The sequence below is a fragment of the Rhopalosiphum padi genome, chromosome 2, assembly GCF_020882245.1.
Source record: "Rhopalosiphum padi isolate XX-2018 chromosome 2, ASM2088224v1, whole genome shotgun sequence".
In the NCBI taxonomy this organism is placed as follows: Eukaryota; Metazoa; Arthropoda; class Insecta; order Hemiptera; family Aphididae; genus Rhopalosiphum; species Rhopalosiphum padi.
Window position 1 is genome coordinate 1233521 of NC_083598.1, and position 18524 is coordinate 1252044.

The 18524-nt window shown below is 27.0% G+C and overlaps 2 protein-coding genes across 2 annotated transcripts in view; one reads left to right on the forward strand and one right to left on the reverse strand.

The window, feature by feature from the left end:
* The window catches only part of LOC132923345 (transcriptional activator cubitus interruptus-like), a 37508-nt gene extending 31946 nt beyond the window's left edge, over positions 1-5562 (reverse strand). Inside the window, exon 1 of the mRNA XM_060987284.1 lies at positions 4968-5562. The gene's annotated coding sequence lies outside the window, so the exon portion shown is untranslated. The remainder of the gene's footprint in view (positions 1-4967) is intronic.
* Positions 5563-17257: 11695 nt separating this feature from the next.
* LOC132923512 (uncharacterized) lies at positions 17258-18274 on the forward strand. Its single transcript, XM_060987557.1, has 4 exons — positions 17258-17401; positions 17464-17555; positions 17630-17845; positions 17944-18274. The coding sequence occupies exons 1-4, from the start codon at positions 17287-17289 to the stop codon at positions 18265-18267; spliced, it is 747 nt and encodes a 248-aa protein (XP_060843540.1). The 5' UTR covers positions 17258-17286; the 3' UTR covers positions 18268-18274.
* Positions 18275-18524: the final 250 nt, after the last annotated feature.

Consider the following 18524-nt stretch of genomic DNA (forward strand, 5'->3'; position numbering starts at 1 on the left):
CGTACCCCTATCTACTTATACCATCGTCATCAGTGAGTTGTACAACGTCAATAATCAATATCCGAATTTGATTGGTGTGAATTAAGTACTGTAGTATAACAGATCGTCCGATAGACAAAGAAAAAATATAGTATTTAACCGTACGACGTTAATTATTACGTATTTTTATGCTGCGTTTAGAGTAATGGGAAATGAATAATATAATATATTTATATTATAATACTATAAAAACATGTACAAGATCTATATATATAAATAAAAAAAAAACAATGAACCGTTTTTCCTTACAACAAGTTGCGACAGGAGCATATTTTTTTCTATGAGGCGACTACGACTACGCGACTATATTATAAATTATAATGTGGCCATTAAAAATCTGTTAAATGGAGGGCAATAGCGATGTTTGTTGTTTCTGTAAACAACTATGTTAATCCCGTTTTGGGTCCTAATCTCTTGTAAGCTAAAAAGGTTCGGCCAGTTAAGAGGCTACATATTACAATACATCGTTTAAGTATATTTTTATAATTCAATTTTATTTAAGATTTACGGGATTTAGGTTCGATTTGTATCGGGTGATGGCGTCGTGTCAAATATTTTGTATCTGTAATACCTGAAATTATGTACTTATATCCTACATAGTCAGAAGATTTAATTTTATTGATTTTTATTGATTCCTCAAATATTTTTCCACTAGTAGTTTTTTTTTATTTATATTGATTAAGTAGATTTGTATAATAAATCTCATGTAAAGAGATTTTAAAAGTTAAATCTTATTGTTAAGTACTTTATATTTTCTAGTTATACATATTTTAATAATACGTATAACGTATAATATAATACAGATTATTCAAACCTTAATTTTACTTTTGTTAGTATACCTAATTAATTAATTATTATTTAATATAATGATAAGAAAAATAATAAATAGATAAGTTTGATTACAAATCATAATACCTAACCTATAGTACATAAAAAAAATATAAAAACTGGTGAAAACTCATGAGCAAAATTATGGTGACACTCCTGAGAAAAAGGGTAATATTATTTACAATTTAAGTGTCAAAACACAAAATCTAATTCTTTAAATTCAAGATAAGAAATAAGGAATATTTCATGTACCTAGTTATAATGATTTCAATGCATCAATAGATTCCTATGTATTATATACTTCAAACCCATTGAAAAAGATGTTCATGGAAGTTAAGGATTAAAGTTATATAAAGGAATAAAATACTAAGAAGTATATATTAAGAGTAAAATATATCATTGTATATAGTCCATAACAAAATACAAAAATCTAACCCGTCAAATCCGATGCAGGTAAAATATTGTCCTGGACAAAAGAAAAGGATGATAAACATAATAATAATGGTGTATAATAAAAACATTTTCTTTTTCTGACAATCCAAAATCAAAAGTGCCAATTTGTATTTATTTATGTTGAGGTGCGTACGGACAAGAATATTTTTATACAGTAGAGTATTAGGTAGTATATACCTTTGTGGGTTTGAACAGCTACCTATTTGTGTACGCGAGTAAAAGAGATTAACATTATTAAAAATCAGAAAAATATTTTTTCAATGATCGTTAAAAGAACGAAATCACTCCTAAACGACCTTTTTTTTATTTTTTTTAAAATCTGCTTACACGTCAAAATTTGGTTGTATCAAAATATATTTGTATAAAAACATTCGATTTAAATAAGGAAATTTAATATTTTTAAAAAAAATTAACGGCTCCATTAAATGAGTATAGTGTTTCGAACATCATTCCGTGAAAATGACGAATGGACGATATTTGAGTGAGCCGATGCGGTCAATAATTTAAACAAGTCGGCTAAAAACAAAATAATCACGAATATAATATCCATATAGATGATCATAAAGACAACATAATATATTTTAATTCCAATTTCCGATGATTCGAACAGGCAATATTTAACAACTGATTCAAAGAATCGACGAAAATCGTTATTAATTTGTAATGCTAAACGGGCGAATTTGAACGGATGTATAAAATATTTTATGATACGTGTACAATTATACATCCAAAGACGTGACCAGTCTTTGTTGAAAAGGTAGAATTAAAAAACTGTCTTTAATAAAAATAATAAAATATGCGTATTTATTATATTTTAATATTGGAATTATTGGAATACTGACGAATGTAATGTTAATATGTATAATTTTTTATATCAATAAACAATTGAAACTTGCGTAAGTTTTATTAAAAAAAAAACCCATGTATTGAGAATTAATAATTTCAAAGTTTATAAAAAAATGCATGTTTTAGACATCATGTTTTCAAAAATAACCATTAGATCGGTTTTAAAATGGGCTAACAAAGCACGTGTACCTATATTCGACGAATATTATTCGTATTAACTACATGGAATGATCGAGCCAGGAGGTTTGGTCCTTTAGCTTATAAATTATTAATTCAGTATGTGTATTTAACAGTGAAAACTGAAAGATTTAATTTTAAAATACGTCAAAATATAAAAATATTTAAAGATAAAATTACATTGTGTTAGCTGTTGACGTTGACGTTGTGTATCTACGTGAGATCGTACAGGTAAACGATGAAAATTATTATAACCGTTGTCTATAGAGATATACTATTATAATTGTAGTACCTAAGTACTTAAAACTACTTTAAAACTACTGCAGAATATAACCGTAAACTAATGGCTAATTTCATATTATTGTTTTCCAGTATGGAACGAAAAGAGTATACTTTTTGATCATTTTATAAAAAAAATACCTACTACAGTACAACTTTAGGAGAAGTTGTAAAATTATAAGTTTACAACATACAGTTTTAAATGCATCCAATATTCGATACAACATTTTTGAGATACAATGAATAATTATATTTTTTCCGCTTCTCAATTTATTAGTTAAAATATTTATTACTAAATCTTCTGATATTTTAAGACAAAATATTGATAAATTAAAAATTAGGTACTATTAAACACTAGTGTTTAGTGAATATGAGACGGTAACGAAAATATAATTATATTATAATTTCATAGGTTTTTTTTAATTTAAAAATAAAAAGAATTGCTTTTATGAAACTTCATTATCTATAATTGTTTTCCAATAAAATAATATATTATGCGTTACTAATTAATTGATTTTTCGATTCGGTCGTTACATTATAATAAAACCACAATTTTTTCTATATAGATCTACGTTGATTAATGAAATAGCGCGTGTGCAACAGATTATAATATAATTTATTCTACTGTATAATGTAAATCGTCTGAAATATCGATACGTTCATTATAACATAAAATATAGTTATAACTTTTAGTATAACATGGTAAAACCATTAGAAATGTATCCATTAATCAATAGTGTTTTATACGGGTAAGTTATTGCATGTAAATGATATGTTTGACATGTTTGTTAATATTTTTAATCGATCGAAAACATCATGTGGTCAAATAAGCATTAATAAACAATTGAGACATAAAGGTACGTATACTTGATATTGTGGCATTATGCTGTAGTAGAAGTTCTTATTAAAGTGTAAAAACAATATCAACAAAACTAATTATACGTAGGATTTATTAAGATCAACAATAATATCTTTTATTTATGATTTAGTACATAAATAAAATCATACGTTAAAAAATAAAATTAGTTATAAAATGGTTGTGGTATTTGATACCAAATTAAAAGTATATGGTTTAAGTCCAATCGAAATTATCAACCAACAACGTTTTCGTACACAAAACGATCCATATAAAATTATAAATATATAAGAAAAATTAATAATAACTAGGCAAATGAAATAAAATTGTGAAACTATAGAAATATATATTGATTCAGTTTGTATAACATTTATGCCAAATAAACACATAATTTTCTGTATATTATTCTAATGATGATTAGTGCTGTGCGATTGTAGATTCTTGCATTTTTTTGGCTTATTTGTTGAACACATTTTCTTTCTTTACATAAAGTTTAAATCGTATAACATTAAAATCAATTTTAAACTTTTTTTTATTGCGATTTTTACGTTATTGATTTTGGAAGTTATATTTTTTCTTTTATATTATATTTTATTATGTTATTTTTAACAATATCAATCAACCAACATATTGGTTTTACATATTTATTGAATATTTTTAATTTTATATAGCTTGGTAATTAATTATTAAAATATAATATAAATTATATGATTATATAACATAATTTATACAAAAATTGTATAATATTTAAGCATCTATACCCAATACTTAAATAAAATGTATTTTATTTTTAGTAAAATAAACATAAAAAAATATTTTTTCTATTTAATATAACAAAATAAACTATGTTTTTAGAATTTTCATTTTTTGGGAAGTTTTAAAAATATTAAATGAATATTTCAAACTGATTTTATTTTATTTTAAATACATTTTTAAAGGATTTATGGTGCATTCATTTCACAACCGTCTAAAGATGGTTTAAAGGATCAAAGTGATTTTATGTTTAAATTTGTAAAATAAAAAATATATCATTGTTATAATTTGCACGGTTTTTATTTATTTTGTATATAAATTTAAAAACATTGGGTTTACGTATTCTGCATAAGTATATATTATTTGAATAACATTTTGGAAATTCAAGAGACAATATTTATAAATTTGATATTGTACACTTTACAATGTAAAGACTCGTTTTAGTTTAGCTGATGACAAAGTAATATCAACGTTATATTAACGTTGTTTAAATTATTTTTCTACTCTTAAAAGTCGTTATATTATAGTAACGAATATACTCGTATATTATGTACATAATATTCTGACATTTGTGTACCATATTTGAACGTTCAAACGTATATAATATGATATTATACATTATTATGGTAAACCATCGGTCACCTGATGAGTGACTTCACATTTGGATTACGCGTATTTCGTGCGTTGACATAATAATATTATATTATATAAAAAATATCGTAAAAAAAGTACTCACCGATTATTCCAAAAGGCGATGCGTATAAAAAGGGTTCAGTCCAGACAGAGTTAAAAACGTTGCGTCAATGGTAAAATCACTGATCCGTGGATTTAAAATTCAAAACACGGTCCCGAGAATATTATAAAATAAAAAAAAACTTATTTATTATATTGCGCACTTGTTCACTATTATCGCGGGTAGGTGTAAGACACTCGTTCGCAGACAACACAAAATATTATAATATTTTCGAAACAAAAATAAATCACTGTGCAAAACTAAAAAGAATTTAAATTAAAATAAAATAAATAATTATGATTTTAATCCACCTGCCGGAGAACAGCGGAAAAATGTATGCAGTCGCCGAATACGTTATCCAAACGTCGGAAACGTTGTGGCGTTAAGATTTATAATTATAAAAAAAAAAAAAAAAATGAATAATAATAATATTGTAATATATTATTATCAAATACGACGTAGTGGCGGACCTTTAATATTATAACCACGACGAGATAAAATACACGGACACGCACACGAAAACGGAAATAGCACAAACACACACACACGCGCGCGTACCGTAACGATCATCAGCCGAGATCCGAGTGCAGTCTCGACCGCCGCCGAACATCCCGGCAACACGAGCGCCGCCGCCGCGACCACTCCTCCTTCGAAACGGGATGACTATAGGAGCGCACGTTGCCCGCCGCCGCCGCCGCCGGTTGACAGCTCCATAACGACTCATTTAACTCTCGGCTCTGATAGAACGTCGACGGGTCGCCCATTATAATATACCTACTATAATACATATACGCGCGTTGTTATTATTATACTAAGCCATCATCACGACATTATAATAATATTACGATATTGATAATTTATATAATAATAAAATATTATGATAACATTAGATGATGTTATAATATTATCTCGTTTGTAATTATAACTCACTTGATTTTGGGCTTCGGCAGTTCGGCCCGCAGTTGTTTTTTAGTAAAATAATCTAACGCCATAATTTAATATAAAATATAGTTATTTATTACTATCGTCATTATTATTTATTGTTATCATCGTCATTATGCTTAGGGCTAGACAACGACTTTCTGTACGGTTGAGAAAAAGCAAAAATATGTAAATATAGGTATTTTTTTATCGTATACTATATTTTTTATAAAAACATATTTTTATATGAGTATTTAATATAATAAACATGACCAAAAATCAATGTTTTTATTTTTAAATTTTTTTTAAAGTATTAGCATTAAAAACTATATTTTTTTTATTCTCTGTGATATTTACAACCGGGCAATTTAAGTTTAGGGTCAGTATACTGCAATTGCGCTTGTATAACACATACTAAAATGCTTGAAAATTAAAACTCATTTATTGATCGATTAATTGATTACTGATTAAAGTGACTGGGTATAATACATTTTATAACAGTACCAGGAATTTTATAAAACGAATTATAATGTAATGTAATTGGTATTTAATTTTAAATGTTAAATTTTTGAGTGAAAAATATACTAATCAACTAATATATACTCAATACTTGCACTAAATATTTTATATTAAATACATTATCACCATATAATAGGTATTTGATTAAATTAACTCGGTTTAACGTTATTAAATAGTATAAACTTCATTAAAATATTCTACAAATTGATATAATTTAACAAACAGTATACCATATTATTTATGTACGAACATAAACAGCTATATGTATATTTCTTTTATTAGGTATTTCGTTTTTAAAACGAAATATGAATAGAGTGGTGTTATAACTCTGCACACAAACGAAATATTTCAATTTATAAAATGTTTGTTTGAAAGCCAAAAACACTTAGACCTAAAATTTATGACTATGTATTATTTAACCTGAACTATCACAATCAAAACGTGTAAAACGCAACGTTTTTGCAACGATACGGTTGCTGGTTGTGAAATAACACCGCGATGACACCAGCTAGATTCGCTCGATTTAAGACCGGAAGTCTATTTTTGATCCCGAATGGAAAATTAGCCAAATAATAGAAATTACTTGGCATCGCGCTCTAAAGTAAGCAATTTTATATTTTAATTTTTTTTTAATTTTAAGGTAGAATGACATTGGTAGATTTGGTTGGCCTGAATTGTATGGTCTTCAGACGATTTAAGATAGATTTTGGTGAATCAAATATACATATATACGTATTATATATAATATTTAAATTACTATATATTTTTAGAATAAAAATATTGGTCAAAGAAGTATAACTATATATGCCGCAAGAGTTAAAATAGTTTAAACGCGCCAAATATATAGAGTTTATTTACTAAATGATAGCTATAATATTATGCTTTCAATAAAATAAACAAAAATTACGATCCTCAAAAGAATTACCATACAATATTGTGTTCAACACTATAATGTTTTATATGTTTAAAAAAAAAATATCAAAGTTCGAGCATGCCATACGCGTGCAGTGTTTAAAATGTCTATATTCTTAAAATGGGTTATTATATGAAGTGGTGATATTACACTTATATTTATAATATACTCTTATAGTCATATTGTATCTCTTTTTAAAACAGATATCTTTATTATTAGTATTAATACCAGATAATAAAATTAATATATATATTTTTCAATAGCAGACTTTTCACGCAGACCTAAATACAATATCTTGCGAGTGGTCTTTATTTTATCTTATTGAAGTACTAAACGCAATCGTCTGTTCATGCATTACCTAAGTTGTTATAATATTATTGTTTGACTTTCTACATTATAAATATTGTTCTATTTATACGCCCAAATAATGTACATACCTATGTGGTTTATCGAAATCACAGGCATAAACTATAAAATTATACAGGCTTATAGGTTAGCGTATAATAATCCTAATTTTTTCCTGAATACGCCTTGAATATTAGGTATACCTAGTTGAAATTACTTAATACTCTGCAGGATGATTTATGAATAATACTTTATTACTATTATTATTAGATATTGAAGCGTATTTACTAAATATTTCAATTTTCTGGAAGAGAAATATAATTGTTATAGGTTATTTGCTTCAAGCTTCACTGTTTTTATTATTTACTTATATAATATTATACTTATTGTGGCAGTGGCACGCACTGCAATCATTTATAAAAGCATAGATGTGTGATCAAGTAAGCATTATACGTATTAAAATCTATAGTCAAACAAACTTGAAGAATTATTAAAGTAAAAAAAAAACTGTTGACGATTTGAGTACATATATATATATAATATAAATAAATAGATTGTATTTGTGCTAGATATTGACATAATACTATACAGCTATTGAATTAAATTAAAATATAATATAAGTACTTCATGTGTCAATTATTAGTTTTTTTCATAGTAGGTACATAAATTGAAATTTTCTAGATATTTGCATTATTTGAAAAATAAATTGTTAATGATATATATTGTTTATTTATACAGCTATAAATGTGTTATGAGTTATACATACAACTGTATTGTATAGGCTAGGTTAATGTGTATAATATTTTATAAAATAAAGACTGGATAATGAAATATTTAATACATAGTCACTGTACGTTTGTGTAAGACTGAAAATATAACTAAAAAATGTATATAGAGGTAATTTGGACCGATACATTAGAACGGTTAGGTTAAGTACCGATCTTTTTTTTTTTATCAATTTTGTCGCTGACGGATAATATTCACCATGACGTCGACGACATCGGAATTTGGATCCGCAACCGCAGCAGTTACAGTATTATTGCAGTAGCTGCGGCAGAAAAAAATAAAAAGGGAAAATTATAAGGCAAAGGTTACACCTTAACATCAGGAAGAATCGTTACTACCTATTTATTATAAACACGCGGTGATAATGTCTGTATTACAGCGTGAACGAACCGACACGTATTATAATAGATCCTCCTGCACGTGCATTATACCTATATACATACACGTACATATTTTATTTATAAATATACACATAATATACGACCTATACGTACCCTATCCATACTGTTATTATATAACCTGTAGTGAGCGTATATTAAGGACGGCGGGACTACTAAAATACAATATACTTATAACGACACGACGGCGGAGAAGACGGGGTATACCTGCAGCACACAGTATTGTAGGACAGGCCGGGTTGAAAATCGGTTTGAGCCGGTCTTTATAATTTTTTTTCTTTCCAAAATCGGATTCAAAATCGATCGGGGCGGTTACCCCCTGGCTCGAACAATTGCCTATGGGGGTGTGATGGCGGCGGCGGTGGCGGCGGCATTTCGGCAGCGACAGTAAAGGTGGGAGGATCAGGGTGTGTGTGCGTGTGTATATTATACAGAGGTGAAAAAAACAACACACACATATTATATAGGTACACGAGCAGTATATGTATACATTCAGGTTACGGTGTGTAAGGGCAATTGGCGGCAGCGGCCGAGGACGATAATGATGTTTTCTACACTGAGCCGACGTATACACACGGATCATATATAATATTATTATTATATTCTCTCGGTGTGCCTAATCAAGGCGCACACAATAAAACGCCTCGCGTACCTACCTACATAATAATAATGTAATATGATTATTCGTCACTGCAGAGGGTGTAGAGGTATAACACGCACGTCGTTATGATAATAATGATAATGCGCATCATGTTCTCGTTGACTGCAGTTTGCCGTAAAATTGCATATGATGTATCAATCATTGTATTGTAGCAAACCGTTTGTCCTTTTGTCTCTACGTGTAGTATAGGTACACGTGATAAACGTTTACTGCCAATAATATAATATATATATATTATAATATTAATTTCAATTATCAAATTACTTTATCATCTTCATTTGTGTCTGCGTACGAAGATTTACTCGAGAGCAATGATTTCAGTTGTGCGATGTTGCAACTCAAAAACAAATTAGAACAGTATGGACGGTATGGTATAATTATTTTAATAGATAAATATTAATTTACAAGTGTTTTATGGCAATGATTAATAAACCGTATATATATATTATGATAGATATAAATAGATATGTGAAAAATAAATAGGTTTTCGCTGTTAATAAATGATTGGGATATTATTCTACTTGAAGATAAATTACAAGACTGATGATTGAGAATAAATCGGTAAATTCAAAGAGTTCAATTTCAAAATCACACGCCAGTCAATCCGCAGGGCACATCAATGGGAATAGTAAAAAAACATAAAACACGCGCGGCGACAACAATAATACTAAAAAATAAAAACTATTACCTCTTCACGGCTCGTAGTCGCACGGTCTAACAATAATATTATTATTTATTATTGTTGTTTTTAAATATTTTTAAATAGCATAATTATTATCATTATGTGAAAAGCGTATAATATTCGTTGTGTGTTTGGTGCGTGCTGCTGCGAGCCTCGGTGAACGGTGTGGCATTCCGATGGGAAATTTATTTGGGCACCGATGAAATTATAATAACACCACTAGTGTGCTTGCGCCTTTATAATATAATATGATTTATTTTTTATTATAATACAATATAAATAATATAATATAATATTATAGTATTGTACGATAGCTCTTAGATGGTATACATGCACCCTGCGTGATACGACTATCCCCCCGCTGAGGGCTGTGGAAAGGGATATACGCTTTGAAAATAAGTACAATAATAATATAAATATAAAACGTTCAGACAATATGTATATATCATATTGTAGTGTAAGAAAACAACACATATGCCATTACAAACAATCGTACGACGACGGCTAGTTAGGCGACTTAAACAATATAATAATATTATAGGTATTAGTCAAATATTTGTTTATTATTATTGTATGATGATGTAGTCATCGTTGTACTTACATTATCCGTGTGTAACGCAATACGGGTAAACATACAAATCCTCTTAGCTCTGGTGACATCTTTATGTATAATATTTTTAATTATTGGTAGACGTTGAATAAATAATAATATACATGCGTATAATATGAATATATCGCATCTCGCTGAAAATTAGAATAATGGACATAATTAGAGTTCGGATTTATATGATATAGATAAACATTAGAAAATACCATAAAATAATTCTAAAAAATAATATATATTTCATAATATTGCACAATATATCATTGATGATTGCATCTACCAACAATAAATCCAAATGTTTCTAAAGTCACTATTTGTTTTGGAGCTTAATACTTAAATATCTTTAAGTGACGAGAGCGTATCCCCCTCCCCCTCCTGAAAAAAAAATAATAATACCATTAATTATTATGAGGTACTGCAGACATTTAGTCTCAAACCATCGCCCAGTCTTAGGAATAACGAATGTTGGTACTAAATATAAATATTTTATAATACATTATAATATTTTTTTCGAATATTGTCTTCACAATAATAATGGGCGTCAAATAAATAAATAAATTTGTGTAAAATATCGTTATATTATAATTATGCTATCAAATAGTCTTAAACTGCTTTAGTTGTAGTTGTAGTTCGAAAGAAGCTAACTATAGATAACTATAGAAACTTGATAAACTCTACTATGACTGTTATATAATAATATTATTATCATACATTGATACATTAGTCGAATTTTTTTTCGTATGAATTGCAGGTATAAATATGACGTATATAATATATCTACGATAATTAAATATCTAACTTTTCAATTAAATTTCAGACGTTTTAAAATTATCAAAATTATATACACCCACACACATACACACACTCATATATGATTTATGATTATTAAAAATGAAATCAAACATGTGATGACAGTATATAGACTATATTAGCATAAGCTATGTGTAGACATTTCTATTTATAAATGGCATTCATAGAATATTTTTTTATTTTATTCACTGATTTGGCATCTAAAACGCTTGTTAAAGTGTAATCCTACAGCAGATGTCAATAAACTAAATTAAATAAAACAATAATACAAATGTATAATATTATGTAGTTGTAAATAAATGCAAATATGATTTGGTATACTACTTTATTAAAGCGACTAGTGTAATAAAAAATGACAAACACTGTTTCACAAATAGTTGACTATTATAAATGAAAATAATTATAAAATCAAATATCTATATGCTATATAATATGATCATAAATATTTAAATCGTGTTTTTTCAAAATACCAATGCAATGTAAAATCGTAAAATATTAACGGCAATTATCGATTCAATTTCAATTTACATACATTTACATATTCTACAAATATATTTTATGACTAGCATTAATAATCCAATTATCACGCATATTGGAATTTATTTAAACGTTGTGTACTAAAAAAAAGTATTTATTTAATTATTACTATTTTCTATATAATAATCTGCAATGGGCCATGTACAAAAGTTGTATATAAAATAAAAATTAACTTGTTAACATACAAATTATTTAAATCGATTGACTTATATGGTTGTTCCTTAACCGTTATTAGCGGTGGATATCATAATTATATTATATTATATTATTATATATTTACGTTAACCATACGAAAATAAATGAAATATTTAAAACAGTTCAAATCTTGTTTCAATCTTAGAAATTATGATCGTATACTATTTTAATGTCAATTAAAATTATAAACTACTATGTATGTATAGTGTTATAAACGATCATTCCTTCTGTTGTTTATTCATATTTTTTAAAGATTAAAAACACCCTTTTTAAGTATAAATATAAATGTTTTATTTATGTTGTTTGTATAAAAACTATACCTTTACAGAACTTCATTTTTCAAGAATAAAATTATACAGAAACAAATAATTCTCGAGGAACAAAGTATAATAACTGTATGTATTTTGTTTGTAATATAGTAAAAATTAAATATCATTGTTATTCCAATAGACATTCATCTGATTTTTATAGATTAAAATCTGAAACAAGAATAAAAAAAAAAATCTGGTTCTGAAACAACGGTTTCCACTAATGAGAAAAGGAGTTAGGAACACATTTTTTATTGTGTTTACTCGATGAAATTTAATCAATGGTATAAAATCAAGTCAACTGTGTTTAATATTTCGGATTTATCATATTCACTACAGAATTATTAAAATAAGCCACTATTACATAAATATTATGTATAGGTACTCAATATTCGAACTTCTTTAAAAAACATATTTATGACATATGATCATTAATGATCATATATTTTTCAACAAATTTATTTCAAGAATTTAATACGATAATTTAATAGCAATAAGTGTATTGGTATAAAGTCGTAATACGACCATCATCACATTTAAAAGGTGACTGGATGCAAATGTTTACGAATCAAAAGAATAAATCTCAAAATATATGAACGCAACAACTTTGTGTAACTAAAATTAAAAATGCACTGGAAATCTATGCCGCTGAATTGCTGCAGGTTGTTCAATTAATAATACGTAGTGAAAGAAGAAAATTAAGTAAGCAGTAGGTATAAATAATATTATATAGGCATGGAAAAAATATGAATCATGTAGAAAGAGTTATGGCTATAATTTCGTCAAGCATAAATAAAGAATAAAAAAAAACCGTTGGCTACGTCGTTTGTGAGCTATACATATACACAACATCATCAGTACACTGTTAAAAGGAGAAATTTTACCAAGTCCGCGTATATTATCTTACATATCGTATTATATACGAACACGCGTATGTGTACGAATCTATACATCCGACGGTCCAGAATTGCATCGGTGATTGAAATACGACCACATTATCGGCTTCTATTTATTAGCATAGACCGCAAAATACGATCTCAGACGACGTTCACTTTTATAACATAACGAAATCTGTTATTAAATCGCTCATCACACCGGAAATCCGATTATACCATAGGTTTAAAAGTTAAACTATATACATTGACTAGTGACTACTATTATAAATATTATTTGTTCATAATTATTATTATAGGTAATATTACAATTTTTATTGTTTACTATTTAGTTACTAATTTAAAATTTAAAATTAAATTCCAATTCACACACCCAAAGAGTTAAAATTTCTCTAAAAATTATACTTTGATAATTCTTATAAGAAACGTCATTCAAATTCAAGGTCGCCCGACCGAGATATTAAGTTTTATATTCAAAACTGGACACAATAATATGTATTAATTTTAATGGTTGTATATATTCTTATTAAAACTATGAAAATAAGTAGGTAAATTCTACGATAATTAATATGTAATAAAAAATAGCAAAATAATATTTATACTCGTTTAGATAATACCAATATAGAATCGGTACCAACACTTTTTCAAAACAAATACATTTAACAAAAAACATTTATACATAATTGATATACAATTTTATAGTTAGATTATTTACTGTAGTATTTTAGTAATTACTAAAATATCATTAGCAATCTGGTTCATAAATCTTAAACAATTTCCTATCGACTAAAAGTCTACGGCATTATTATTGAACTGGTATCTAAAATGTAGGTAACAGCTTTTATTTTATAAAATAGAAGTAATAATTGCGTCGATTCTTATGTTTTAGTAAATGTTTGTCTCTATACAGAATGCAGTTAATAATCATATTACAATAACTGTTATTGTATGTTATTGTAGTCATTGTGGATTATTATATTATATATTATATTGTTCATGCATTATATTACTAATAAATCACTATGACATCTGGGCAAACCACTGTCTTTTGAGATTTTTTTTTATTTAATCCGCATTATAATATTTAGTGATCCGATAGACCTATACCACTGTTTGCCTTAAATACGAATCATTTGGTACGACAAAACCGACATTTAAATTTTATAAATTAAACCTGTTGTAATTTTGACGGGTTTATATAAATTAAATAATTCGTGGTTATATAATGTCCCACCTACATATAATATTATAATACCTATTACCTATATGATGAATACATACTATTTGATACATACCTACGATTTAATTATAATTATACACAATACGCTTGGTATAGAATATTATATGTTAATTTCCAGAACTTCTACTAATTATTGGGAAATATAATTAAGTATAATACGTTTAATAATAGAGGGGAATATATAAGTATTATCATTGATTATATATAAAAATAATAATAATAATATATAGTCAATGGTATTACATTATAAATGTTTTAAATATTAGTCAGTCAAATTTAAAATGAATAATTGTTGATCACCTTTTTACACATACTAATCGCAATAATTGTTTTCATGGTACATGTATTAATATTAACAACAAATATTTACAACTAATAATAATCAATTCAGCTATTATAATAATAGCTTTTCAGTAAAAATACAAAATGTATTAATAATAATAAACTAACCACAAAGCCAACACGGTGATAAATGAAGTGGTAAGTGGTTTATGAGGTATAATACGTGAAAGTCGAAAATAATATTTAATAATTTAACATATGAACATAACTATGTATTAGGTAGTTAAACTCTAAAATGAATATACCACTTGAAATTTTTTAAATTATTGTCTATAATAGTATTTTGTAAGTAAAATAATAATTTATTATAGATATCATGAAAAAAAAATAAATACTGACCACACGAGAAAAAATGTTCCAAAGAAATTCAATATCACTGCTTGTACAATTAATAAGGAATTTAAAATAAAATACTATTAAATGGATCAGCTGTTTATGATGTATATGGCTTTTTAATGATTGCTATGGTAGAAAACATACTACGAAAATACTAAGCAATAGTAGAGGATCTATGTTAAAATAACGAATGCTTAATATAAATCATAATATTTTATTTGTATTCGAAAGTAAAATACTCGTATGGTTAAAATATATTAATCTTCTAGTGCACATTACTGGAAGTACGATTTAGAGTAAGTAAATTTTCCTTTTTTTAAATTTATTTTCAGCGAACATTAAAAAAAAATTCTGATTATACACTGTAACATTTTAATATCGATAACAGTTAAATATATACATATCGGTGTTAGAAAAATTCATTATTGGTTTCTTTTTTTTCATTTGAGTGTTTTGTTGTGACGAGTCCTTTAAATGAAACAGTAAAAGAATGAATATGCCCTTAATATTGATTTTTATTTATTTATGATTTTTTTTTTTTAATTGGGTATTTTACATTTGGAGATATTTTTTAACGGTTCTGGTAACAAAATAACACTAAATAATATTAATTTATTAGGTCATTGTCCATTAAAATATTAATCTGTTTTCCTAGATTTATTCTACGATTTACAAATATCATTGTACAACTAAAGATTTTGTAAAACTTTTTGGAAATGGATAAGAAAATGGAAGGTAAGAGAAATATATACGCTTCATTACGTCAGTATCTGAATACCATACAGTAATTGATTATATTCGAATATCATCAACACGAGAACATCGTACAATTAATTCAATTTGACGTCTCGCCAGAATCAAACATGTAAAATTATGTAAAAGACACCTATTATCCGTTAAGTTTTCTCAGCTGATTTCAATTTAAATACCCAATAACCGTTCGAAAATCAATTTTTCCATTCTTTCGACATTTTTGCACTCATATTATCATTAAATATTGCTTTATACATAAAAAAATACTCCACTAATTACAAAAATTGGGGAACACCTTCCATCGTTTAATTATATAGTTACACTGTGTTATAATATTATGTTGATCTGCTCTACATATCTTAAGTTCATTTTCTTTCCAATTGAATCTGCAGCCAATAAGTTGAATATTATTAAATATAATATTTCATAACATTGTTGTTAACACATGCGTTATGTCTAAACATATGGGGTTCGACCAATAACCAATAATTAATATTATATTAAATTATAAATAAATATAAATTTATTATAGATCCAAATATCTAATCAGTTATAATATTTTTATTTATTAATAATAATAAATACATCATTTTTAATAGCGTTTTATGGCTTGGTCTTGGCTATTCCGCATTCTCATAGACGTCAAACCTTTGAATTAATTGTCATACAGAATCAGGAATTACTTCGGAATTCATTTACTTCGGCTTGAATTTTGTTGTTCAAGCTTAACTAGTACTTGTCGGTGTGATCTAATCTTAATACTTTGTTATTGCATTATGGCCGTATGCATTTATACATGTTGTTAAGTAAGGATAATACATCGTATTACGTTACTTGTATGACTTTTGCTTTTTTATAAATTAATTAAAATGTTCATACTCTCTATGACATAAACAACTCTGTCAACTTGATATTAATCACTATGGTTGCAAATCTTATATGCCAGTAATGATTATTTATTTTTTAAATAAAAAATAGTTCATACTAACGTCATGTGTATAATATTTTATTGTATTTATCGATATAATGGTATTATTTTTTTAGATGAACTTAAAAAGTACTTGAACTTTATCAGAGGTATGGGAATTAAAGCATGGATTCCCGGGTCATCAAAAAGTAACCCTGAGATGTCTGTAGCAGATCAGTGTCGGTCCGGAGTACTATGTCTAAATTACAAAGGATCAGACATCTATAGTATAGACATTTTTATCATGGACAATAACACGTTTGTATTTATTGTTATATTTCGTTTTTAGTTCAGGGCAATAGTCGGCGTGCAACAAATGATGACAAGTATTCAACGGGATTTGTCAAAAATCTTTATCGCGGTCATTCAATAAACGGCAAGGTAATTCGAAACTGAACGAAATAAAACTATAGATGTCTACTCAATATTAACCAAAAAGCTATGTTATGTTACAGTTGTTAGACGGATCTGATTATAGTAACATGGCGGTAAATGATAATTTATATGTAAATATATCATCTCCTACTGCTGTAATAACATTTAAACGTGATATCGGTGTTCAGTGGAACGTTAATGATATTACTATTGATTCATATGAAATCCCTAAATTTTCAAAATGTCATGATTGTCTTAAAAAATCAGTCAAAACAGGAGTTGACGGTATTCAAAACGTGAGGAAACAAATCATAACAACGAAACAATGTTTCATTATATAGGACTTAACGATATAATAATATAACAGCAATTATTAATGTTATATATTTTACAGGAAATATTCGTCCCGGAAATAACGGGCTCGCAGTTTAAACGTATCGTAAAAGAAAAACTTACAAAAGAAGTTAGAGTCGCTAAATGTTATGTATCTTCGTTACCTAATTGTGTGCCCAATTACGGTAACTGCAATAACTGTCATCTCGATAAAAAGGCAATGAGATTAGATTACACGGATAAATTGTGGAGCAGCAAGGATTGCAAACGTTCACCTGAAATTAAAAAATCCGGACTTAGTCCTGGTTTTGTACGACAATTAATCAAACAATTTGATGTCTATGATAATGTGGAACAGCAACGTCCGAGACGCAAATCATTATAGATACATATAATAATATATAATTATGCGTTAATTCTTATAATATGTTTAATGACAATAATTTAGTTAATTGTCATTGACTACTGTTTGTTTAAACTATGTAAAAAAAAATACATTTTTCTTTTCGTTTCTATATCTGCACTGTTGTTTTTGTACTATTATTACCATTATTACGAGCTTTCGACCGGTTTGATACGTCTATAATCCGGTCATGCGCACGAATAATGTCTTTATACATTATAAGAAACGACCAAAAATGG

Excerpts from the sequence above, each read along its gene's own strand:
- LOC132923512 (XM_060987557.1), top strand. The coding sequence starts at position 17,287 with ATGGGAATTAAAGCATGGATTCCCGGGTCATCAAAAAGTAACCCTGAG. Across the intron at positions 17,402-17,463 it reads CAAAGGATCAGACATCTATA|TTCAGGGCAATAGTCGGCGT; the intron begins GTATAGACATTT and ends TTTCGTTTTTAG. Across the intron at positions 17,846-17,943 it reads GAGTTGACGGTATTCAAAAC|GAAATATTCGTCCCGGAAAT; the intron begins GTGAGGAAACAA and ends TATATTTTACAG.